General features: G+C 46.2%; 1 protein-coding gene across 1 annotated transcript in view; it reads right to left on the bottom strand.

Annotated features, from left to right (window-relative positions):
• The window catches only part of TNR (tenascin R), a gene marked incomplete at both ends in the record, with an annotated part of 77870 nt that overhangs the window by 43050 nt on the left and 8191 nt on the right, over positions 1–26629 (bottom strand). The window contains 5 exons of the mRNA XM_082614388.1: positions 7021–7206; positions 12613–12882; positions 18145–18295; positions 20510–20625; positions 23918–24181. Of these exons, the coding sequence (XP_082470514.1) occupies positions 7021–7206; positions 12613–12882; positions 18145–18295; positions 20510–20625; positions 23918–24181 (987 nt within the window). The remainder of the gene's footprint in view (positions 1–7020; positions 7207–12612; positions 12883–18144; positions 18296–20509; positions 20626–23917; positions 24182–26629) is intronic.

Below are 26629 nucleotides of genomic sequence, written 5' to 3'. Positions count from 1 at the left end.
CCCCCCACCCACCCCCCGTCCTTGGAAAAATTGCCTTCCACGAAACTGGTCCCTGGTGCCAAAAAGGTTGGGGACCGCTGCTCCAGTGCATTTGAAGGACATCTGCCTTCAAAGGGAGGGGCAAACTGATGACCCTGTCCCCAAGGAGCTTGCAGTCAGTCTCTTAGTTTTTATCACAATCATGCTATTATGTTGTTATTGTTAGTTTTCTTGCTGGTCTCCTCAGTAGACTCTTAGGTCTTTGGGTCAAGGGATTTGATTTTTTTAATATTTTAATTCAGTGTGTAGTATAGTGAAAAAAATATATGATGCATAGAAGCAGCATGGTGGGGGCAAGGGTGGTGTTGGGAAGACTTCTATGAGAGAATATCTGAGCTGGATTTTGAAGGATCAGGGGACATTTGGTTGGGGAAAGGGCAGGCTGAGGGAATAACATATGCAAAGGTATATCTGGTAAAAGAACTCATGAAAACCAGGGACCTAATGTAGGGCCCCTCATAGGGAAATTTCCAGCAGGGAATTTGGGTACCAGGTATTTCATAGATGGGGAGGTATTTGGAGACAGAGGATCTTCTGGGAACCCCTAAAATCATACCAGATAGGCAACAAACTACTTTTCAACGTACTGAGATGTAAGCTCCCAGGCTCCGCATTCTGACATTCTTGGGGAATGGCAGATGCTTCTCCAAGGTTCCCCGCATGAGTCAGGCTTTGGAGGACATCTCCCCGCTTTTTGGGTGTGGATGATGTTTGAGCATCAAGAGAAGACTCTATGCTGACTTTAAGGAAGGGACTGGTTCTACAAACTTATATTTAAAAAGAAAATCATAACACCAAGCACTGTTCTCAGATGCAACTTTCTTGTTGCCAGTGGGGTTAATGAGGAACATGGGTCTTCACCCCCTGTCCTACAGGCACATCCCATGTCTGGGTCTTTACTGTAAACAAGCATTCGCTGCTGAAGAAGTCAAAGCAGAAACGGAAACATTCCCACCTGGCTTTACTCTTGGTTCCCTTGCACCAGCCCTTTAATGCAAATAAGGGGACAGATGCCCTTACATGCCAGCTGTGAGGAGGAGGGCGGTGTGGAAGCCTCCGCCCCTTATCTCCTCTCTTCTGCTTGGGTCTCTGCAGCCCCTGGAAGGTGGCGCTGTGCTCAGAGGGTGCCTTACCAAAGTGACCACTTGGGGTCACTGTGACTTCGCCCAAAGCAGGATGAGCACCATCTGGCCCAGGCCCCGGGCCCATTGCCTGACTCCTCCTTCTCAGAGGAGCCTGCAGGGCATTGAAGGTCTGGCACTCGGTCTGGGGCTTGTGCCCTGGCATGTCAGGGAGTGCAGACAGGGTGAAGTGAACGTCAAGTGCCTCGGTCAGCGCTGATTTGCTAGCTTGACTCCTCTGGGGGTCTCGGATTTCTTCATGGAAAATCTTCCTGTGGACAAGCACCTCGCGGAGCCCACCTTCTCACCACGAGATCTCCATTTGAGCCCCAAGGAGACAGTGAGGGATTTGGTAGAGGCCTCGGTTTCCTGTCCCCAGCAACCAGAGGCCTGGAAGGCGGCAATTCACAGGGCCTGACTGGGGCATGCTTGCACACATCAGCCTTGTGCAAGTGTGTGTGTGTGTGTGTGTGAGAGAGAGAGAGTGTGTGTGTGGGGGGTGTCGTGTGTGGCTGGCTGCAGGTCTTTGTTTTCTTGCGATCCATTGTTGCACCATGAAGTCTGTAGGAATCTTCAAGCCTCTGGGCTTCCTAAGCCCTGGTGATGATTTTTCTGATTAGCACCTTGTTGACTGGAGATCCGGGTAGTCGCAGTGCAGAGAGGCAGCTGGTTGGGAAGCATCATCAAGAGGTGTGTAGGGGGTGCCCCATCGAGTGGGTGAGGGACGTGATGACCGGGCCCCGGAGCGGGGTTAGAGCCCAGTGCTCCCGTGGCCATACGGGCCAGTTCCTTTTGCCCTTCTCCTGACCACAGGGGTCCTCAAGTTTGGGCTCCTGTTCCTGAGGGAGGACCAGGCAAGAGACTGTAGATGACTGAAGACGAACCCCTTTCCCCTGTTCACGAAACACCGAAGCCACAGGCTTTTCTGATGACAGGTTAGTGGAGTCCCCTCAGACAGAGACTAGAGCAGTATTTATAATTTGCATTGGTCACAGGCAGGGTTTTGGTATTTTGTTTGTTTTTTGTTTTTTTAATCAAATTCCAGTCAAAGAATGAAAATTTCCTTCCTTTCCTCCTCCCTCCCTTCCTCCCTTCCTCCCCCTCTCCCTCTCCCTCCACTAGGAGTTTTCTGTATGGTTTATGGTTTTTCACTGCTACTCAGAAAACAGTGATGGTGCCAGTCCCTGGTACATGCTTCTGGTTCTAACCTAGAGGGACCTTGGTGAGCCTGTAAGATACATAACACTCGGGGACCCCTTTGGGACTCCAGGTATGGTTCACAGGCCAAGCAGATATGGTCCAGGCTGAGAGGCTGAGCCTAAAAAAAGACTTATCATTAAGGACGCAGAAGCCACCAGAGCAGAGAAAAAAATCATTGCAGACACCGAGTCTGTTGTTGAGAAACAAATTCACACTCCAGAGGGAGTTTGCTGGGCATTGCCTAGAGAGAATAATGGAAAAGAAATGTTTGGTATTCTGTGCCCCAGCCTGGTCTCTGTGTTGCAAAGGGGGAGGTATATGATGGAGGATGCAGGGGGGTGCTGTGAGCCCGCCGTGTGACTCTGAGCCCCAGAGTCAGGAAGGGCTTGCATTCCACAGCAAAGGGGTAAGTGGTGGCTGCAGAGACAAGGGCTTCTGCAAGGAGTATCCAGTACAGATGCCGTAGGACTTGAAGGACTTGGAGTCAGCTGGCTGTGAGAATAAAGGGTATGTGAACTTCTGCCTGGGAGAGGCCAGGTGGCCAGAGATCCAGTCTGAGTTTTGAAGGAATTAAAAACAATAAAAGGTCAAATGGCTATTGAAGGTTTTCTATGTACCAGTGCTCAGATATATAAATATATATGAGTTCATTGAATCCTCCCAACAACCTATGAGGTAGACATGATGTCCTTCAGACCAGGAAGCGGAAGCACAGAAATTGAAGAAATTTGCCCAAAGATGCACATCAGTGAAGTTGGTCTCAAGGCTGAGTGGGTGACTTCAGAAACCATGCTCTAAGTGAGTGCTTTTTGACCATTAATGTGCACACAAATCCCCCGAGGGGCTTGTAAAATGCAGGCTCTGATTCCACAGGTCTAGGGGGAGAGGGCTCTGACATCTCCTGGGGTGATGCCCTTGCCGCTAGACCCCACTTTGAGCAGCAGGGTCTCCACTCTGTGCCACACTTATTACAGGGGATCGTCCCAAACCATCCGTTAGCTCACAGACCTCCTCCTCTGCCTCCTTATTCCTCCTCCTCTCCCCCACCTCCTTGCCCCCCGATCATCACCACCATCATCCACGTATTGAGTACTTTGCTATGTTAGAAGAATGGTCTTAAACTCCTTCGATACCTGATCTCATTAAAGCCCCCTCAAACACTATGAGGTAAGTGGCATTATTCCCCTTTTACCAATGATGAAACAGAGGCTTAGAAAGGCTCCAAATCACACAGTGAGTAACCGGGCCTAGATACAGAGTCTAGAGTCCCAGCTCTTAACATGTCCCGCAGAACCAAGCATTCAAATAAAACTGAAGACAAGAGAGAATGGTACCTTCTGTTAGGGCTGCAATTATTTTTGACTGGGGATAAGGAGGGTGGGGACAGCTGAAGTTTCTAGTCCTTCTAGTCCTTCATACTCTTTCTGGCCAGGGAGGAATTGCTTCAGATGAGCCTGGAATGCCCTTCCCACGGAGTCCAGGGTCTTGTTTTTTATATACAAGCAAATAACTTGTTTGGAACTAAAAACAAACAAACAAAACCCCCCAAAACAAAAACAAGTCTCGGAAGCTGAAAAAAGTCTCCTCTTTAGCATCCCAGTTGGAGAGTGAGGGAGAAAACACAAGTATTTAGAGCTGGGATCAAACTTCTCGCTCTTTTTGCCTTCCTTCCTTCCAGGTCCTTCCTTCTTTTTCCCCAGCTACCACAGCAAGAGTGCCAGCAATCCTTGTAATCTGCATCTCAGCAAGTACAGATATACTTGATTTCCTTACATTCCTATAATCCCTTTTTAACTCACATAAGGCTATTTGCCTTTATAAATCTTCCCAGCAGTGAGCTCCCTGGGATAATTATGTGTAATATATATTTATAATTTTATTTCGTAAGCCCAATTCAAATAAAAAAAATCAACCTATCTGAGCTCACTCCTTACTAATAACCTTTCCATTCCTTGTAAGTTTGCAAGATTTGACTGTTCCTTCCATGTTACTTCTTTAGTAGGAGCAGCCATGAAAAGGGATGGGGACTTTTTTTTTTTTTTTTTTTTTTTTTTGCGGTACGCGGGCCTCTCACTGTTGTGGCCTCTCCCGTTGCGGAGCACAGGCTCCGGACGCGCAGGCTCATCGGCCATGGCTCACGGGCCCAGCCGCTCCGCGGCATGTGGGATCTTCCCGGACCGGGGCACGAACCCGTGTGCCCTACATTGGCAGACAGACTCTCAACCACTGCACCACCAGGGAAGCCCGGATGGGGACTTTTGACTAGGATTCAGAACTGCCTTTGAGTCACAGCCCCCTTTCTAGCTTTGTGAACTCGGGCAAGTTTCCGAAATCCCTGAGTCTCAATTTCCTCATCCGTAAAATGGAGATGCTGACTGGGGCACCTGTAATGTGATGGCTGATGGCTGTGACATCCTTTGTTTACTGATACAGCAGGCAGTATTTTATTTCTCCTGTCCCTCATGAGTTGTTGTTGTGAAGATTAAATAAGCTAAAACTATGTGAAGGTGCCTGGAATAACAGAGATGATCAAATGGATGTAGAATCTTCTTCCCCGCCACCCCTCCCCACCGGTAATGGGAAATAATAGGATGATTATTAGTAGGATGTGACTGAGTTCTTCTCTATATCTCATGATTTTAAAGTGTGTCCTCCATCCAAACAACTAGTCATCATCTTTGTAAAATTGCTAATTGCCAGAGCAGCCTGCGGCTCTGAGCAGAGATGGGCTGCGCCTAGCAGAGATGGGCTGTTCCCTCCTGTATCACTGCAGGTTTTTTTTGTTTAGCTTAATTTTTGTGAATGTCTCCAGCTCTCTGTAAAGGCTCTGTGCCAGATGGTCTGTTTCTGCTATGTTTAATTCACCCCCATTAACCTGCTTGGTCAGCATATCTTTCCATCTCCTTGCTGTGTTTCAGGAGTGCGTCTGTTTGGAAAAAACATTTATTATATTTACTTTAACTGGCCTCATTTGGCAAGGTGGTCTGGGATTTCAGTTCAGGAGGAAAACAGATTTGATTATACTGCCCTTGTTTACTGTATGCACTCTTTTGTGTGGATCCCTTGTCTACTAATGCTTTCGCAAGAAGCCAAGACACAGGATAAACAAAGTCTCTTCGAGCACACTGGTGGCCCCTGGTCCATGGCTGCTTTGCACAGTCTCCATCTGAAAACTGTGCCCCACATTTCCAGCCATCTACCTTTCAGCAAAGTCCAGCAGGTAGGTTTTCCTGGCGGGTGTGTCTAAGGCCCCAGGAGGAGCGCTGGTTGGGTGCCACATCCTCATGGGGACAGGGAATGCTCCCCAGCCAAGCGTCATGGTGACCTGGGCTATCGTCTTAGTTCATACCACCATTATCTCTCTCTTTGACTCCGTGCAGCCTCCTGACCTCTCCCTGCCTTTGGCCTTGTCCTCCTCCCGTCTGTTCTCCACACTGTAGCTGCCCAAATCTGGTCATTGCATCATCTTATTTAAGACCTTTCAACAACCCTCCACTCACACTCTTTATAGGGTACATAAGGCATAACCAGGCCCTTACCTTATCACTAGCCTCTTGTAGCCTATGCCCCAGTCATAGTGAATATGTGCAGTTTCTCTCATCATTCATGCATGTGTTTATTCATTCGTTCATCACTCATCCAGGACCTGTAAGTGCTAGATGCCGTGCTGAACGCTGGGGAGTCATGATGAGCAAAACCAAATATGGTCCTCCTTTCACAGAGTTTAGTCTAAGATGGAGACTGACAATCCAATAATCACACCCACAAGCGTACAAAGATAACTTGAGGAGTGCTGTGAGTGGTAACCAGTAAGATGAGGCTGCCAGACAGGATGACCTGGCCTCGCCTGGGGACCAGGCAGGGTTCCAGAGAAGTGACAGGTGAACTGAGAGCTGGAAGGGAAGCAGATGTCACGAGGTAAAGAGGGTGGTGGGAGAGGCTGGCAGGCAGAGGGAACAGCATGTGCCAAGCCCTGTGGCAGGAGGGAGAAGGTGTTTGAGGAACTGAAAAAAGTAGACCTGGGCTTCCCTGGTGGCGCAGTGGTTGAGAGTCCGCCTGCCGATGCAGGGGACACGGGTTCATACCCTGGTCCGGGAAGATCCCACATGCCACGGAGCGGCTGGGCCCGTGAGCCATGGCCACTGAGCCTGTGCGTCCGGAGCCTGTGCTCCGCAACGGGAGAGGCCACAACAGTGAGAGGCCCGCGTACCGCTAAAAAAAAAAAAAAGTAGTCCTGTGCGCCTGGAGCACAGGGAGCACCAGGGGACGCGGGAGGGAGAGGAGACTGGAGAAGATGGTAAGGAAACCAAGGCCGTGCGAGGGTTTGGAGTTTATCCCAAGAGCAGTCGGAGTCCCTGAAATGGCTGCAAAATGGGATGGCATAATCAGAAATGTATTTTGAAAAGATAACTGATGGAGTGAAGAGGAGAGCAGAGGGGAGAGAAAGTGGGAGAGGTTATCGCAGTGGCGAAGACAAGATATGGTAGTAGCTTAGACCAGGTGATGGCAGTGCAATGGAGAACAGCAGACATATGTGATAGGTGCTTGAGGGATTAAGTCAATGGGGTTTGGCGACGGTTGGATGTGGGGTTGGATGGCCGGGGAGAGAGCTGGGAGGGTGTGGACTCAGGAACTGCCATGCCCCCAGGAGCTTACTTACCTGTGAGCGTGGCTCTGCTGGTTGGACCGATGCTCTTGGGGACCAACAGCTCATGGTACTGCTCGCCTGCCAAGGTGCTGTACACAATCTTGTACTCCTGAACCTCTGCTTCACTGTTGTCCCACTCAAGGTCAAGGCTGGTTGCTGTGCGGGAACCAAGCCGCAGGTTCTTGGGGGCGTCCATCTCTAAAAAAATCCAGACGTCACCAACATCACACAGGATAATGTGCATTTGTCATGCGTCTTGAACTTGAACAGGCTTTGGGGTGAGAGCGCATGACCCTCTGCCTCACGTTTGAGTGAACCCAGGGGCCGCCTGCCCCTCGGCTTTTGGTCTGCCAGGTTGGCCATGACAGATTACGTGGGCAGGTTGGAGAGGTTTACTCAGGATATCACACACTTCATATGTTCCCCATTCCCATTCAGGAGTTCTAGTGGTGTTCTAGAAATTGAAGAATGAACCAGTTAGTATCATAAGGTTGAGACTAAGCAAGAGAAACCCGGGAAAGCGGAAACAGAGATGGCATCCAAGTGATTAAGATGAAATAATTTCAAATTTGATCACTGAGCAAAAGGCAGAGGATTGACTGCAAGATTTTGAAGTATAAAATGTCTTCCCCTGGATTTACTTGCATAGACACTGCTGAAAGTTTTGCATATAGGGAGGGGATGTGATGTATTGGAAATCAGTCAGCTTTAGAGTCAGGTCTCAGTTTGAGCCCCACATCCGACTCTTACTGTAATGGGACCGTGGGCAAGTCTTCATCTCACTGGGCCTTGATGGCCACATCTGTAAAATGGGCTAATAATACTGCCTTTTCAGGGAGTTGTACAAATTAGACAATGCATGTAGAAGTGAGTATCATGGTGCCTGGTACAAAATTAGGTGCCCAAGCCCTGGGCTGGCTTCCTGGTGCCTCCAAAGCTCTCCCTGAGTTCCAACAATCTGGCGCCCCCAGTGCTTGCTCCTTGGGGTTCCAAGAATTCCACAACAATGAAAAGACCATCGGCACTGGGGTCTTTTCCGCAATTGTGCTGGTTCTCTCTTCCAGGACTGGTCATCTCTTCAGGCTTATTTGGGCAGAAACAACATAAACAACTTACAGGATAAGAATGTGCTGTCTTGACAAACTGCCACTTAAAAAGTTCCAAATAGGTCTTGACTTTGAGACTTGAATTTAACTTTGGAGTGGACCAGCCATTTGTTCTGGGAAAACCTCAAGTGGACTGTTTTAATTTGCAAATGCCAGGCAAGTCTCCACCGATTGTTCTTTCAGAAGATGGGACTGTTGTGAATCAATCTGAGTGCAGCTGCTGCAGAGTGAGAAGTGTTCTGTTTAGTGATGTAAATTGGGTGAATCTTTTAGCAGATTTATGCCTCTGCAGCTTATTTTTCTGAGAAACATTTCCTTACTCAGTGTGGGTTTAGCATGCTGGAAACTGTGCGTTATCCACGTGCTGTGTGTGGGATTTCTCGAGCCGTTGGATGGAAAGAGGAGCTTGAGTAGAGGGGTATGTAGGAGGAATGCTCTGGGCTGCAGATCCCTAAATCTCACGTGGGAGGAGAGGCTGGCAAAGGACTGGGCGGGGCTTGGGTGTGTGTGGCCTGAATGGAACTGGAGCAAAAAGAGATTCACTTAAGGTTCAGGTTGAGTCTTATATTTACCTACTGCTCTTCACAACTAAAGACCCCAGACCTGGGAAATGTTTGTTAGACTATGGATTTGTCTTTTGCTTTTTTGGCCTTAGGACCTGTGCCCTGTGGATAGGCGGCAGTGTTTCCTCTGAAGGGACTGGACATTTCCAATGTCAATGATCCCCAAGGAGATCAATCCTGAGAATGAGGGCTGGAGAAGGCAGGTGTCTTAGGACTGGGGTGGAGTGAAATGGTTTGCTCCCCCTAGGTCTTGAAGCCTGACCTCTAGGAGGGGCAGCTGAAGGGCACCCTGGCAAGTGGGAGCTGTGCTGGTCTCTGCAACACACCAGCAAGCTAGGGGCAAGGTAAAGCCAGGTGTCCAGTGGGGGCCCTGTGGAGAGGCTGCGGCTGTAGACTCTCACCTCTAAAACATAAATTAAATCAAGCAGTTCTCCTGCTGAAAACTTTCCGCTGCTTCCTATTACGAACTCCTAATTGTGGCCCGCAGGGCTCTACGTGATCTGGCCCTGCCTGCTTCTCAGGTGGCACCTTGGAACATTCTACCCTTACTCACTGTGCTCCAGCTGCACTGCCTTTCTCCTACTCCTGAATCACAGCAAGCTTATTCTCACCCCAGGGCTTTTGCACTGGCTGGTACTTTTGCCTGGAACGCTCTTCCCCAGATCCTCACATGACTGAGGTCACTTAGGTCTTGGTTAAAACTTTAGCACCGCAGAGAGGCCTTTCTGACTGCTCCCTCTATATCATCCATTTCATTTTTTTTAGCATAATCCTCGTGATTGAAATGATCCCATATGTTTCTTTTCTTCTTCCTTATTTAGTTTCCCCCCCTGGAATGTAATTCATGTGAACTGGGATCTTGTCTATCTTGTTTATTCTGCATCCTCACTGCCTAGGACAGTGCTTGGCACCTACTAGGTGTTCATTAAGCACATGTGAAGTGGCTGAATGAATACTGTCAGTTCTCTGTCTTGTCTGCTCCCTCAAAGCCTTTGGAAAAGTCTTGTTAAATATTCCAGCTGGGGACTTTGAGGATGCTTGGGGCTGGTACAGGGAAAAGAACAGCTTTGACTGAGGGCAGCTGGTCTTGGCTGGCTGACAAGGGCCATCCAGGTTGAACTTGTGGAGGCATTTCCTGGAGAATCCCGGAGTACAGTCCCTGCCCAGCAGGTGGGAGCTCCAGCTGTTGTGACTTGGGCCTTTGTATGCATTTCCTGGGGCTGCCGCCACCAAGGGCCACACACTGGGTGGCTTCAACGATAGAAATGTATTGTCTCACAAATTGGAAGTCTGAGATCAACGTGTTGGCTCCCTTCCAAGGGCTGTGAGGGAGAATCTGTTCCGTGCTTCTCTCCAGTGGTTTGCGGAAGGATCCACCAAAAGAGTCCCGGGAATGCCCCTATGAGGGCAACTGCAACCAGAGCTCCGGAGGGCAGGGAGGCTCGGGAGACTGGTCTCCCGGTTTCCCTGGGCTGCCTTCTCTCTAACCATTGGCCTCAGTGGGCTTCCATTGGTGCTTTCCTTTTTCCGAGCGGCTCTACGACCCAGACAAATGTCCTGCTCACCACGCAGGAAGCAAATCCCCGTTTTAATTGCCTGTGCAATTAGTGTGCTCCTAGCGTCGAAGCCATCACCTGGAAAAGCACTTTGGCTAATTTGAATTTAAGCAGAGTTCTGAAATGACTGAGGGCCCTGCCGTGAGGGTCCAGGCATCTTCTCCTCATTCAGCCAGCACCTGCCAACCCCAGGCCTTGAGAGCTGGGCTGCAAAGCTGTCCGCGGCAACCCACCCCACCCCTGTTGCCCCCTCATCCGCTTCGGGCAGAGGGGGCCAGCTTGGAGGTACGAGCTGCTGCTGCCTGCAGAAGGTAGCCACCTAGCAGCTGACCATCCTCCAGGCAACCGCAAACAGAGAATCACACAACGAACGGAAACTCAGGGGGAGCTTCTAGGAGGCAGAATGTAATTGTCTTGATTGGAATTTTCCTGGGCCACCAGCCAGTCCTGCTTCCATCTCGTTGACGTAAACATCAAGAATTATGCTTTCCGTCCTGCCGCTGGAGAGCTCTCGTCTCCTTTTCTGCCTCTTCAAACTCCTTATCTGAGCACAAAGAAACCACTTTGCGCACAAAAACTGTGTTGAAATTAAAAAAGAATGCAGGACTCATGGCCCTCAGGAGGTCCCAGCACCGGAGCAGACCGTGTCCTGGGGGTGCGAAGGCTGGGGGGTGGGCAGGGCTGACCTTGAATTCACCAAGAAGGGAGCTTGTGTGTGAGGCCCTGAGCAGTTTTGGTTCAGTGAGGGAAAAGAAGGCAAGAGAAATGGGCAGAATGTAGTCCCTTTATTTTAAAGACATATGCACAGTCACTGGGGATCCCAACATGTGTTCAGTAAAACATCTGACCAGCGACCCCTGGCTGGGGTGGAGTCTAGCACAGGGGCTGGAGAGCAAACCTGAGAGGGCCTCTTTCAGAATCAAGCTGCCTTCTCCGTTTCATCAGTGTCCATGCTTGCTCCCTTGTAACAGGGAATGTTTCCTTTGGGGTGGAGGGAAACCCATTATGAGATTCCCGGCCTCCCTCTTTCTTCTGCTGGGGAAGATGGACTTGCTGCAATGGTGAGTTTTGTAGCAGGCCGGGGCACGGCCCTCCTGCTACCCTCTCTCATGGGAGCCGTCTGCACATGGGGATCGGCCTCTGCTTGTTCCTCTGTGCTGTAAGCCCTAACCTGCGTAGCCCCACAGCTTCCGCCAGATGGGGGTCTTGCCCAGGTCCACAGGGTCCATCCGTTGGCAAGCCCATCCAACACTAAGCTACATGCTCCAATCTAGGAGATATTTTGGGCTCCATCTGGCTTACTCTTTGCCTTATTTATCAGCTGATTTTAAACACAGGTGGAGGGTAATGGTGCTGTTTATTGAACCTCCCTGCAGCCCCTTGGCTGGCTTACCCCATCCCATAACAGACTCTTAGGCCACCACTCAATGTAGGATGCCTGAATTAGTGATTTTCCTACTTTACCCTATCAGGAGATGCCGGTTCTTAGATCTTACAGAAGCTGGCAGTTTTCTTTGATCTCTGCAACAACTGGGGAGTTGTCAGAGACATTCCTTAATGTGTGACCACCCCCCTGCTGCCCGCCAGGGCAGAGAGGCGGAGACTGGGTATCTGGGTTAGATAGAGACTCACTGTCAGATCACAGCCCCCGATCACCCAGTGAGAGTGCCAGGGAGCCTGTCTTTGGATGGTGCCTGACCTACTTGTCCACTGGCTGGTCGGCCTGATGGGCTCCTAGAGAGCCAGGGAGCAGGTCGTGAGGTCTGGCCTTTCCCGACTATTGGAGCCGGGTCTACATTAGCCTTCTTGCCGGTGCTCACAAACGGCAGGATGAGTCACAGACTCTCAGGTGGAAGGCCTGCTTCCAGGCATGCAGGCCCAGCTTTGCACAACTCCAAGGGGCGCCATCGTGCTGGTGTGCTCACTGTGGACTTATGGAATCATTACAGCCATTTCTGGCAAATTGCAATGAAGTGACTCCAGGAAGGGGTACTGAACCCTCACAAAATTTCCCTTTGGGCTAGCGATGGGGATGTCAAGTGACTTCAGGACAAGCTTTTCCTTTTATAAAGGAGAAACCTGAAACCCGAGGGGAAGAGACTTCTGTCAAGTCAGATCTGGCTGGTAGCAGAGGCAGGACAGGAACCCAGCTCTCCCATGCACTGGTGCTGTGCGCTTCTCTGCCCTGAGATGTGACCTCACCGGGATGCCCTGAAACCTTTCGCTTCCTTCTTGCAGTGTCTGTGATACGTGGATGCCCAAGCGCACGTCATCTCTCTCCCTGGATGCCCCTCTTGCCATGAGGATACCAGCTGGCTCAGCGCCCTCTCCCCTCCTCAGACTCTGCTCCCCCCCGCCCCACCCCACCTACAGCCTCACCTGTTGTGAACTGGGTGGTGGTGGACTCACTCTCGTTGGTTCCACGGACTGCACTGACCCACACCTCGTACTGGGAGCCGGGCCGCAGGGCCTGTACCGAGTACTGGCTCAGGGGAGGCTGCAGTCGGAAGGTGGTCTTCCCGCCTTCCCCGCCCACCAAGCCGTACTTCAGGAGAATGAAATCGACTTTGGCCCGAGGTGGGGTCCACTCCACGAAGGCTACAGTGTCGGAGACATCTCGAACCAGGATGTGCGTGGGCCCATCAATGACTGAATGAGAAGGATCCAATAGAAAAAAAAAAGTTTGAGACGTGAGCCTCTGACTTAAGCTCTTTCCTTTCCTTTCCTCCTTACATTAGCCTGGTCGGTCAGAGAGAGAATAGGTATTATTATCCCATTTTACAGATGGGGAAATTGAGACACAGTGAGATAAAATCTCTTTCCTGAGGACACATGGTTTTTCAATGGGGGAACAGACACTGGATCTTAGATCCCCTGAATCTTGCTGTCACGCGGCTGTGGGTTTTAGGATTGGCACTTCCCAGTTTAGGCAGGGGAAGGGCACTTCCTGGCTTGAGAGGGCCAGCACTGTTCTGTCAGGAGGTTATGGGACAGACAACAGAGAACTGTGTTTCTCGTGTGTGCCCAGCTGCCCAGCTCTCACATTCTGTGAGCCCCAAGGAAAGATCTGTGACATTAGCAGCCCTATCTAAACATCTGAGACTTCCAACTTGGTTGCCAATGAGGGCATCACAAGTATCCAGAAGATGTCCCTGCTCAGCTGTACCAACAACTCAGTCAACCAGCTGCTAAGACAGTCAAAAACCCAACAGACATTTGTATTTGTGGATATGAAATATGCCTTCTGGGGAAACTTGCTCTTCTGTGAAAACAAGGATCTCGGTTTTGGAACAGCCTCTTGTGGGCTATTTTTTCCCCACCGGTTCTTTTGTATTCCTGAGCCAGGAGGGCACTGCAGTCACACACAGTCCCTCCAGGTTATTCAGCATGTGTCCCTCGTGAGTCCTGGCCTCTGGCACTGAGTACCTGAAGGGAACACCATTGTGGGATGGTGTTACCTAGGAAAAGCTAGTTGGTTTCCTAGGGGTCCTACCACCCTGGTTCCAGCACCCACTTGGGGTCCTGTTCATATTGAATTAGATGATGGTGGTGGTGGGGCAAGGCGAGAGAATGTAGAAGGGAAATAGAAAGGGCTTAGTGAGTAGAATAGAAAATGGTGTTCTCAACTCCTCATGGTGTGTCTGGATGGCTGACGTACCCTCCTTTGAATTACTCATTACCTTCTAAAAAGAGCTGGCCCGGCTTCCATGTTTGCATTTATTATGGACTACACCCCTCTAGCTGGGGCTGATTAACGTTAATATTAATATTCTTCAAGGATTTGGAACTGGAACCACAGACTGGCTCTCTGGTTAGCTGGTTTTGGACCATGTAGAGCCAGGGCTGGTCTGGCCATTCTCTACCATATTCACAAATAAATAGAAAACATCTGATCTGGGGAGAGAGAGAGAGCGAGAGCGAGAGAGAGCGAGAGCGAGAGAGAGCGAGAGCGAGAGCGAGAGCGAGAGAGAGAGAGAGAGAGAGAGAGAGAGAGAGAGAGAGAGAGAGAGAAGAGGAGAAAGGGGAAAAGGTGATTTTTAATAAATACCTATTTGGTTTCCCCTTCTTAGCGCAGAGCTCCTAAAACCCTGGGAATTTTCTAAGTGATGAGAGTGATCAAGTTGTCTTTTGTTATGTTAATGAAGCGAGGGAGAAAGCTGGTTGCCAAGGGACCCAACCAGGTGATTAGAGGGTTGGAACTTTCAGTCCCACCCCTGACATCTGGTCAGTCCATCAATCATGCCTATGTAATGAAGCCTCCATAAAAACCCAAAAGGACTGGGTTTGGAGAGCTTCCAGGTTGGGGAACCAGAATGCTTCCCTGTGCCACTGTCATGGGCCCCAAATTCCACAGGAGCAGAAGCTCCTTTGTTCAGGACCTCACCTATGTATCTCTTCATCTGGCTGTTGATTTGTATCCTTTAATATCCTTTGTGATAAACCAGTAATTCAGTGAGAAAATGAGTTTCCTCATGAGTTATATGAGCTGCTCTAGCAAATTAATCAAACCCAAGGAGGGGTCATAGGAACCTCCAATCTGTAGCTGGTCAGTCAGAAGCATGGGTGACAACCTGGACTCGTGATTGGCATCTGAAGTGGAGGGTAGTCTTGTGGGACTGAGCCCTCCAACCTGTGGAATCTGATGCTCTCTCCAGGTAGATGTGTTGGAATTGAGTTGAGTGGTAGGACACCCAGCTGGTGTTGCAGAGAATTGCTTGGTATGGGGAACCCCTCCCCCAGTCACACACATACTGGAATTGGGTGCAGAATTTTAGGAGCAAATACACAGAGAGAAGCAGAAATGAGTGACCTTGTGGCGCTTCTAGAAAGGTATAGAGAATAACTCGGTTCTTGACTGTCCATTTTTTGGTTCAAGTCTTTTGTGAGACTCAGATGCATTTCTGGCCCTGGGGTTTCATAAGACACTCTGTGTCCTTCCAGTAAATTATCTTTTTTGCTACAGCTAGTTTAAGAAAGTTTTTTTCCCTTGTTACCAGAGAGTCTTGACAAAGACTGTTTTCTGTTTTTTTTTAACCAGTCTGCACTGGACCACCTCCTCATCTGTCTCCAGAATGGAGTGTCTCCCTCAGGACTGTCTCAGCCTGACTTGGAGCCTCTTAATCTTTCCGAGTTGGGCCTTTCGCTGGGTACCCCACCCTCTTTCTGGGTCTAGCCCAGTCCTGTTCTCTATTAAGCAGCTTAGGATTTTTGGTCTGGCACCAGCCAAAATGAAAATCACCAGACCATTTTGGTTTTGGTGCCACCTGGTTTGGAGTGAAAGTGAAGTTCTGTTTTTCATATTTGGAGTAATAATGAGATTCAACAGAATATATCCAGATGTTTTCTTTTCTGCACACTGTATTTAGTGGTTTTAAGTAACGTGGGCCTTTTAAATTTCATTTAATTTAATAATGAGATGGAGGAAATGATCTCCTAACTGCTGAATAAGCATAGTGCTTGAAACATAGTAGACACTCAGTAAATGGGTGTTGAGTAAATGAAATAAATAGATGACTCTCTATATGCATAAGAAAGAAAGTGAAGCATTTCAATGAATTGGAGCTTCTTGAAAAAAAAAAAAAAAAGATGTCACCAAAACTCAAATGACCATGTAAGGCTTTTGTCCATCAGCTCTTTAAGTCCCCAGATCCTAATCATAATGATTGCTCATATTAAAATGTGACTGTGTAGCACCAAGGGCTCTGGCTGCAGGAGGTCTTGTAATTTGAATTCCCAAAATGGCCTGCCTGGAAGAAGCCAGCCTGCGTGCCTGATGAGGACTCAGAGCTTCGCAGGAGGGGTTGGTTTGGGTCAGACGTTAGCAGAAGGAAATAATTAAACAATTGTTTCTTAAAAACAGCAGACAGGGCTGAGAGCCAAACATCTTTTCTGCAGCCGTCCTTGGATTCGGCCCTTCAGTTGGCCATTGGGTAGCCATGTCCCATTCCAGTCAAGGAGGTATCAGCTTACTTTCAACTTAGGCCCTAATTTTTAAACAAACACACATCCTACTCAAAAAGTAAACTGGAATAAATATTTTTCTTTCCATTTCTTCGTAATTCTGTACACAATCCCAAAATATGAACTAGGATTTTTTTTCTTAATTGAAAAAAATTCTGCCTGGCTTTACCACAGATGACTAGATCTGGAACTTTTAATTTTAATCTTAAGGAAATTCCAAACCAAAAAATACTGCAAATTTTGTCAAAATGTGGTTTAAGTAGAAGACTAAAGCAGAGTTGGACTATCTTCTCTAAGTGCTGTCAGTACTTTGGAAGAAAAGCATCCTACATCTGTAATGTTCTTCTCTGCCCTCTTATGAACCATCTCCTTCTAGCTTTTTTTTTTTTCCTACTAATACTTTCTTAATATCAAATCACAGAAGTGATTTGGCAACCCTGAAACATTCCACATCAGAAGAGGAGAATCTACACGTGTTACCAAATCAACTCTTCAGGGTCCAGCATAACCTTGGGAAACAGAACTGGGGAAAAAGTCCGGCCACTGGTGTCTGGAGAGATCCCTCCAGAGTACTTTTAGACTTTATGGCTATAGAGTTTCTTCTAAAATGTATTTGGATTAGTATAGTGGTTTTAAAGCCTTTTGGGGAGGAGGGGGCTAATATTCTTTTTTAAAAGAACAAAATCTTAAATGATTGTACAGAATATAGAACAGACAAAAGTGGAGCTGCCTCGGTTGGAGGGTGTGAGGGTCATGGGAGTGGGAGTAATTAGAGACCTGCATCTCCACTTCCTCCTTGCCTTGAGGCATGGCCATGGAAAACTGGTGCTCTAATGGAGCATAATCTAATGCCACAATAGTTTTAAACCAGTGTTTTCTAGACTGAGCATAAGCCTCAGCACCTGATGCTGTTTAGTTTGGATCCAGTTAACAAGGTATGAATCACTAATCCATAAACATGGGCTCATTATATAGTGTTGTGATTCCCTTTTCTGGCCAACTTGGCCTTTGTCCTGCACTCATGACTGGTTTTCTTAGGTGTCAGTTTCTGTTTATGAAAAATAAAGCTGTACCAATATTCGCCTACCTCAGTCTCTGTTACTAACAGGGAACGTTGCTTAACCTTCGAGTTTCAACTCTCCCGTCAATAAAATGAGAACCAAAAATGATACCAGAAGCTATTTATAACTTTTGAGAAATTCTTGGTGAGGGCACACACACAGCATCATAATTGTTAATTTACAGCATCCTTTGTTAGCTAAGGAAACAATAAAGCAAAATGCGATACAGTTAATTAATCAAACCTAGAAATATAATGGTCTTGCATGAGAGGAACTGTGGGGATGAAATAATAATCAACTTAAGTCATCACCTTGAACAGTGACCCAACCCACAATTACTGGTTTTGAATGATGTTTCCCGCTCTCACTATTAAAAGTGTTCTCTGAGCATATGTATACACACAAGGTATTGAGCACTCACTGTCATTGACACAGTGCTAATCACTTTGTGTGCTTTATCTGATTTAATCCTCATGTCATTTCTATGAAGTTCATCATTGTCAAATGAATCGAGGTTTGGGAAGGTCAAATGACTTTCTGCAAATCTCACAATAAATAAGAGTGAATTAGCTCTTGCTGGTTCCAAAGCTCAAGGTACTAGGGGCTGACACACAAGGCCTCTTAATGAGTAAGATCAGAAGACATACACCGAGATCCTAACAAAGAATTTCCCCGTAGAATACTCTTCCAGAGTTTTGTGCTTGCAAGGATAAGGAAGATGTTCAGCTAAACATCTGGTCGAGTAGCTCCATCTCCAGGTACCCAAATTAATCTCAGCTGTGGGAGACATCCTAGTATCCCTTTGTCTCTCTACTTCCTGGGTGAGTCTGCAGTTTTTCCTGAATGACCTAATGGGTAGCCATGAAGTGAAAGGTGGGGGGGCACTCACCAGTGGAGACGCTGGCCGAGGTAGGGGGGCTCCGGGCTTGCTCTTTCAGAGCCACCACATTGACAGTATATTCCTCCCCAGGCTTTAATCCCGTCTGGTTGAAGGATGTAACGTCACTGGGGAGCTGGGCAATCACCCCTCCTTCATTGTTCTGCAGGGTGGTGGGGGGGAGGGAGAAGCAGAGAAAGCAAAAGAGGAAATCAATGGGAGGGAAATGTGTGGGACACTGACTGTGAATTAAAGATGGGGACCACTTCTCTGCCCTCCAGGCTGACAGCTGAGGGTCTGGGGCCAGGAATGACTCCCAGCAGGATCAAGAAGAATGCCACCACTCTATGAGGATTTGGCAAACGGAGAACCAATTTTCAAGAACATTTCTTTGGCCTCTCCTGGGTCTACTGAGTTTGCCAATAAAAATTAGTCATGAGGTGATGTAGATTGGCTCTTGCCAAAAATGAAATGTCTGATGCTTACCATCTATCAGATTTTTTGGCATTTATCATGGTGAGCATGCCCTTGGCTAGCTAGAAGAGTCTAGTTGTGTATGTATGTGTGTAAACATCTTTATGTACATGACAACATGTTTCAAACTAAGACATTCCCAGTTTTTTAATGAGCCGGAGCTATTATTTTGCTGTATCTGGAGTTTCTCATGGTGTTACACTGGCTGCAAATCTGTCATTGTCTTATTACCCAGATGAGTTAGGAATCCGTGACACAACTAACTGTGAAGTACAAGGAAGAGAAAAGGGGTAGAACAAAGAATAATACAAAGGAGAGAAGAAAGAGACAAGTTAGCGGAAGAGGAAATGAAAAAGATCAACTTGATGATGCTGGGTCCAGGATTTTGTATCTTTCTACCCTCCTATCTGTCTGTCTGTTTGCCTATTATTATACATTTTCTCTGTGTGCCTCTGGAAATGGAGGTGACAAGAGGGCTCTTTTTTGTGGCACTGCCCTTCTCCACTATTCTTTGGTCTCTGTTCATGTCACCTGGAGTGCCCCATTATGTAATTTATAGCCACACTTTTATAAATCAACATGACCTCCCACTGGCCTCAACCTACAGATCATACAGCTGTTCTGTGGCTGTATATTTGACCTTGGCATGCCCTGGCTAGCCCCACTCTTAGAGTTTTACATATTGGATGTAAAACAGGCAAACCTGGCATTGGTTTTTTCCTGCCTGAGTGGCAGTGTGACATGATTCTCTCTGCCCTGTTATAAGTCCAATTGCCCACCATACTTTACTGGCCATTTTAATGCAGATAAGACATATAAGAATGTATGTGTATAGAATGTCTGCTTCGATGTATTTAGCTTGCCATGACGTGACCATATCCACATAAGAGAAGTGGACAGAGCCCTGGAATAGGAAGTGGAGACCCAATTCTTCTTTTAAGCCTGCCACCAACTAGCTGTCTGATATCATTTAAGTTCACTGAGTCTTAGTTTCTATAAACTAAACAAACTAGATATAAAGTGAAGGGTCATCAGTTCCAACAGTCCATGCCTCTAAGAATTTTGAAGTAAAACAATGGTGAAATCATAGTCTCATTGGCCAAAAATGTGTCATCTGTCATTAAGTCTGATGAATGACTGAAAAAATCCTCTTTGATATTGAAAGATGAAGACAGAGGAAAGGACTATGATTAAACATTATACCCTTATGAGTGGTATAGTTAGGGAAAACATCAGTGGCATTAATAAATCCTGCAAAACTAGAACTAGTCAGGTGCCTCTGGCAACTTAGAAAAGTAGTTTTAGGGTTAATAAAATAAAATACTGCTTTGATGAATGGAAAGGAATCTTAGGATAATTTTTAACTCAAAGACTAATAATATAATTTGCTTAAGGAAAAATTTTCTCAATGAATAGGTTATGAAAGGTGTTTTTGTGTTACATCTCGGACCTTTAGAGACTGAAGCCATGCAAGCTGACTTTTGGGGCATCTGTCTGCACAGAAGGAAGCTGTGGGTTGATTATAAGACCGATTCAGTTTGGCTTTTCTTATGTCCTAAAGAGATGCCCCAACTTTTTGAAGGTCTCAGTTTTCAGACTTGCTAAAATTACAGGCTTGCTAAACCCTAGAGCTTTCTGAGCAGAGAGCTGGGGCTGGTGGCTGCTTCCGCATTCTCCTGTCATCCAAGGCTCAGGTGCCAGGCTCAGGGCCATTACTCAGTCCTTACCATGCCTTTATAAAAGAAATGTTCTGTAGCCCATGTACCCACAAAATGCCCCTTTGTGTCCTAATGGCATGGAGAGAGAGATTGGGGGGGAGTGTCTTCTTTGCTGCCCCGATTCCAAGTTGAGGGTATGAATACCCCAAATAAGGCTGTTCAGCAGTCTGACAGGTGGGGGTTACCTTTGGAATGAAGCTGATCTCCCACCCATCGAAGGAGAACGAGAAGGGCTCCCACTGCACCTCCACGGTGGTCTCTGTGATCGTCTTGAATCGTAGCCCTTGAGGAGTGGAGAGATCTGGAACACAGCAATGTGGGTGACCATGTCATGGCTCTCCCTGGCAGGGGCAGAGAGCATTACCTGGGGCTCCCTCCACGCCATGGGTGCGATGGCGTGTGATGGGCAGGCTATCCCAATCTCATTACACAGGTGGTGGGTTCCAGGTAAGGGATCAGCCCATGCCACTGTGGTCTTGGCACTCAGAGTGGGTGAATATATGAATAAAGTTAACAAACATAACCTAATAAATACTTTTTTATGCTTTCTGTTACATAATAGGTTACTATTAAAATAAAAAAACCCACACTTTCCTTTCCTTACTAAGGTGGTGAATCTTGTCATTTAACATGATGCTTTTCAGAGAAACTGAACACTGTCTTCAGAGGCTTTAAGGGTTCCCGAGAGACAATATAAAGGCTAACATCACTGTTTCCATTTCACACCCAGGAAACCGTGGCACAGAGAGAGTAATGAAAGACGTGGAGGAAGCCAACTTCAGAATATAGTCTGGAATGCTTTTCTTGATCACGTGATGTGCCCTAAGAATATCTTGTTTAGCTCAAATCGCACGTCTAGGATGGTCTGAAATTTCCATTTCATGTATACAAGCAAAGCAAGGGCATAATCGAGGGACAGCAGATACTGGGGTTTTCACTCTCACTCCACTAGCTTCTTCTTTTCTCCAGCTGTTCCTTCATTCCCTCTCCCTTCTCTCCTTCACTCACCTTTGCCTCATGTATCTCAATTTTAGTTCCTCTGCTTATCTCCCTCTTTTTCCATTCCCTACACCCTCCCCCCCGCCGCCTCCCCAACACACACACACACACACACACACACACACACACGCACACGCACAGGTGGAAGTATGCTTGTCCTAATGGAGTTCCCATTACCAGCCCTGAAATACGACAGCACGACTTTTCTCAGTTCTCCAGTGAGCCTGCTCCCATTTTAGCTGTGCCTCTCCTGGGATATTCCCATTGGAAAATCGACAGATTCTTATCCTTCCTGTTTGGAAGCTTCCTCATGCTTCTCGGTGAAAGGCAGGGCTGATTCTGAGCTCACTTGAAGGCGTGTCAGGGGAGCTTACATGATTCTGTCCTTGTCACCTGGGAGCTTGCCTGAGGGGATGCCCTGAATTGGTGTAATAAAGGCCATGCAAGATGGAAACCTCATCACAGCATGTGCACGTGGATCAGAGAAGAGATGCCTGGGAGTCGGGCCAGGCTCTTGCTGAGGTGACCCATCCTGGAGCAAGGTGGGAAAAGCGGCAGGTGATGACCTGCCTCTCTACACAATCATTGCAGATATTTTAAACTAGTTCTCAGGCACGAGAGGAGTTGAAGAAAAAGGTCAAATATAAACAGAGATAATTACAGGCATATTAAAAAAAAGGCAGCATTCATAGGGGGAGTCCAATATTATAACAGGGTCTTTGTCACCTGAAAAGCAAGGGGACAAAATGACTTCTTAAATCCTTTTCCCTCTGCTTGCCCCTATGCTTACATCCTTCAAAGCACAACTCAAGTCCTTGGGCCTCCATGAAGACTTCAAAGCCAACTCTTCCTACTTCAACCTCTTCTTATTCTGAACTTTCATGACATTTGTTACCCAGATACCATCTTGTCATTTAAGAGCTACATAAAATGGGCTCAGATCTCTCATCCCATATTTGGTGATAAGTCCCATTTACCAACCCAGGGGCTTATGTTTCATTGTCACGTCTTGTTCCCGTTTCCTGCTACTGCTAAATTCTCTGCATTATATAATAAAAAATAAGTATTTGGTCTTTGTCCTGGCACACAGCTCCCAAAACCCTAGGAATTCCCAGAATGATAAGAGTATCTTTTGTATGATTATGAGATAACTGGTAGCTGGGACCTCCTAGATAGCTGGTCTGCAGAAAAACCCAGGCATGATTTAGAGAGAGGGTTGGAACATTCAGCCCTACCTCCCAACCTCCAGGGAGGGGAAAGGGGCTGACTTGAGTTAATCACCAATGGCTAGTGGTTTCGTCAATCATGCCTGTGTAATGAAACCTCTATAAAAAAAACCCCTAAACGACGGGGTTCAGAGGGCTGCCGGGTTGGTGAACACATGGAAGTACTGAGAAGGGTGCTTGTCCAGAAAGAACGTGGAAACTCCACACCCCATACTTCACGCTATGCATGTCTTCCATTTCGTTGTTCCTGAGTTGTATCCTTTATAAGAAACTGGTAATAGAGAGTAAAGCTCTGTGAGTTCTAAGGAATTACCAAAAGTAAGCAGGGGTTGTGGGAAAACCTTAAATTTATAGCTGGTCAGTCAGAAGTCCTGGTGTCAACCTGGGACTTGTGATGGCAACTGACGTGGAGGCCCTGTGAGACTGAGGACTTAGCTTGTGGGATCTGATGCTAACTCCAGGTGGATAGATATTGAACTGAATTGAACTGGATTGTTGGACACCCAGCTGGCATTTGAGAGCTGGACAAATGGTGTTAGAAAGATAATTGAAGAATTCGGAGGTGTATAAAGAAAACTAAATAACAGCCCCTTCCCATCTCTTTCTTATTCTGTTCTTTGATGTAGTCAATGTTAATAGTTGGCATGCAATTTTTTAAAAATCTTCTGTGCTTAAATAAACATACAAAATATAGATACATACCTATAGCAGTTTCTCTGTTATAAATAGAACACTTCCATTTCTCATGGAGAAGAGTTTAGCTTGCTCTCTGTGTCTGACTGTCTCTCTTTTGCCCCGTTGTCTTTCTAGACAACGCTTTAGAGCCTCAACGTTTATCATCAAAATGGACTATCAGGATATTTTACTAAATAAACAGTCACGAAGAAATAATGCTATGAGGAGAGGTGGGTGTTTTCAGTTGTGGTTTTAAATAAGATTTTTTTTTCCACTCTGTTATACACTTACCATCTGTAACGTACCATTTAGCACTTGCTTATTATACATCCTATTTTATATCTCCTGGTTTCTAGTCTCTAACTAGATTTGAAGTCTATATAAGGCCCATACTTTCCTTGACTTCTAATCAGACTAGCTTATAACAAGTCAGAACTCAATAATTAAAATACTCTTTGTCCTTTTGGTTCTATAATTGATAGGGTTTGCCTGGATTTGGAAACTCTTTTTTGGAAGTGCCTTTTTAATGAGGTACCCTTTCCTAAGTGGGTCACATTGGAAGCCCTTCCCCTCAAGAGCAATGATTATTGCAGGCATCCCTGAAGAATTAAGAAAAGACACTACTATCACGAATGCCCATGATCTCATGTAGGAGAAAAGAAGAATGAAACAGGATGGGGAAATGGTACGTACGGGTGGCCACCTTGGCCGTGATGGGAAGGCTGAGGATGTTGCTAATGACAGCGTAGACGCTGATGTTGTAGGTGAGACCTGGCTCCAGCTCCGAGATGGTGACACCACTCCAATCTCCAGGCACCCGCTGCTGGAGCTGGAGGCCCCCCGGGGCCGTCGGCTGGTAAGAGATCACATATTCCGTCACTGCCATCGGCCCGTCCCATTCCAGCTCAATGGACCTGTCGCTGATACCAGCCACTCGCAAGTCCTCTGGAGGGGCAACTACCAGGAGGCAATACACAAATAGCATGAGCTCAGAGGACTGCCTTCCCCATCCTGGACCCAACTTCCTTCCTCACATCTCACCCCACATGCCCTGTCTGTATATTCTGCTCAGCTCATTGCCTTTGAGTGATTGGTAATTCCCTTTGCAAGCATGTTCTTATCTTTTCTGTGCTCAGTACTCCCATCCCTATAGGGCCATGAGTTAGTGGTGTGCTGGAGCCGGCTTCTACTGGCTCAGGAAAGTTGATTGTCGAATTTTGCAAGACAGTTTTAAATAGTCATTATTAAAGATTAAATTGTATTCAATATTAACTTACAATTAAGTAAATTATCTTAAAAACAAAATTATGAATACTCCAAACTCATCACTGGCAAATTACTTCACTACATTTTACTATTATCTATGCCCTTGGGTCAATTTACATGTGTTGTATCTCTCTGGTAGAAATACTATGTAATTGTGTGCTAATGCACAGCTGTTTCCAACTATGCATTTAGTGACTTCATGTTGGTAGTTTGAAATTGGCCACAGAGGGAGTATTTACACCATGGAAGTTGGCAAATGCTACAAAGCAGGGCTTTTTATTTTTTCCCTCAGAGATCTAGTTGTTAGATATTTAACAGCATACATTGGCTAATATTTTTGGTAGTTTAATAAATTATTGTTACCAGATTACCCTGAGAGCCAGTATTTGATTTGGCAAGTGGAAATAAAGGCTTATTCCTGGTTATCTTGCAAAATACAAGCCAAAACAGTAAATCCTAGATACCATGGACTGATGAAGACATTCAATAACACTTTATTTTCCCTGTTAAAAGGAGACTGTTTAAGTTTTGAAAGAAATGGAACTCGTGTTAAACAAATTTTTATTAGCCTTGATTTTGGGGATGATGAGAAAGGAGCATTCTTGAGGGCTTTGCTTTTCTCTCTTGTTCTACTTTTCAAATGCTATTCAGAGAATCACCAAAAATTAAACCTCATTGAAATAGCCTTTCATGTATGGTTCCCTTGGGAAGTGAAGATTCTCCAGTAGTGGGGGTATTAAATGACTGAAACTTTAAGATCAATTAGGAAGTTAACGCCAGTATACCTGTAATTGGACCTGCCCATAGATTAACTCGAAGATCAGGCCAGTATTTAAATAGTCATAATTAACTTATAAATTTATATGCAGTGGAGGCTTTGGTTAGTTTAAAAGTTGTCATTGGTGTTGAATTTCTCCTCTGAGAATTCTCTTTCACCTTTACAAGAGCAGAGGACTGAGGCAGCTGCTAGTCACAGGGCCATGTGAAAAGAAGGTGCCTGCGCTCCCTGTGGTGCTCAGCCTCAAATCCTTGGCAGAGGTGTAAATGAGGACTCATAAGGTGGAAATTAGGAACATATATTTACAATGCTGGGCATTTGCTTTAATTGCTTTTGCCCCAAACTGTGAATGGTATAAAACAATCTAGATAGCAGAGCTTCCTCTGATTAAAGATGGCAAATGTTGACCAAAACAAAAATATTTTAAATTTAATTTTTTTAAATTTATAAAACTAGATGAATGTAAATGAAATTTAAATAATCAAACTTTCAAATGATAGTTTATAAGCATATATCATTTCTAACCCTGGCATGATGAAAGCTTTGAATTGCACTAAGATCTTTGGGGTATCCTGTATAATGCATACCAAATGACTCCTGGACCAGGGAAAGAGGGGTTGGTATATAGAACCTGTCAGTATTTTGCATGGTTATATAGAGCATTTATTATGCACCAAGGACAATGCTAAACATCCTGACATAGATTTTTTTATTTCATCCTCTCACCAACACTATGGAATTGGTATTATTTTTACCCCGGTTTTATAGAGAAGAAAACTGAGTCACAGAGTCAGCAAACACAGAAGCTAGGATTTGAACCCAGGCACAATGCTTCTAGAATCTCTAAGCCAGTGTACAATACCACTTTACATTTGCATAGCATTTCAGTCTATAAAACATGTTTAGATAAACTATCTAACTAGACTTTTAAAAAAAATCCTTTAATAGCAGCTCTATGAGGTAGATTGGGTAGATATAATTATCCCAACTTTACAAATGGAGAAACTGAGACCCAGGCTAAAGGACTTGCCAAAAGTAAGGGAGTTGGGTCATAGCTGAACTGATTATCAAACCAAGATCTATACGTAGTGTGTTCTTTCCCCTACAATTTGTAGGATGGGTTACTGATTGTACCAGATGCTTTCCTTCATTTATACACAGCCCTTAAAAATAAACTACATCAGTGAATAATTCAGACTATCATGTAGGATGCCAATTCCAGACTGGTGCTTATCCTAGAGGTAAGAAACTTCTTTTAAGAAGGATTCTCTAAAATTTCACAACTTGTATGGAAACACAAAAGACTCCAAATAGCCAAAGCTATCTTGAGAAAGAAAAACGGAGCTGGAGGAATCAGGCTC

This window comes from Mesoplodon mirus (assembly GCF_964341445.2).
Source record: "Mesoplodon mirus genome assembly, chromosome: 3".
Classification (NCBI taxonomy): domain Eukaryota; kingdom Metazoa; phylum Chordata; class Mammalia; order Artiodactyla; family Ziphiidae; genus Mesoplodon; species Mesoplodon mirus.
This window is presented reverse-complemented; position numbering and strand designations above follow the sequence as displayed.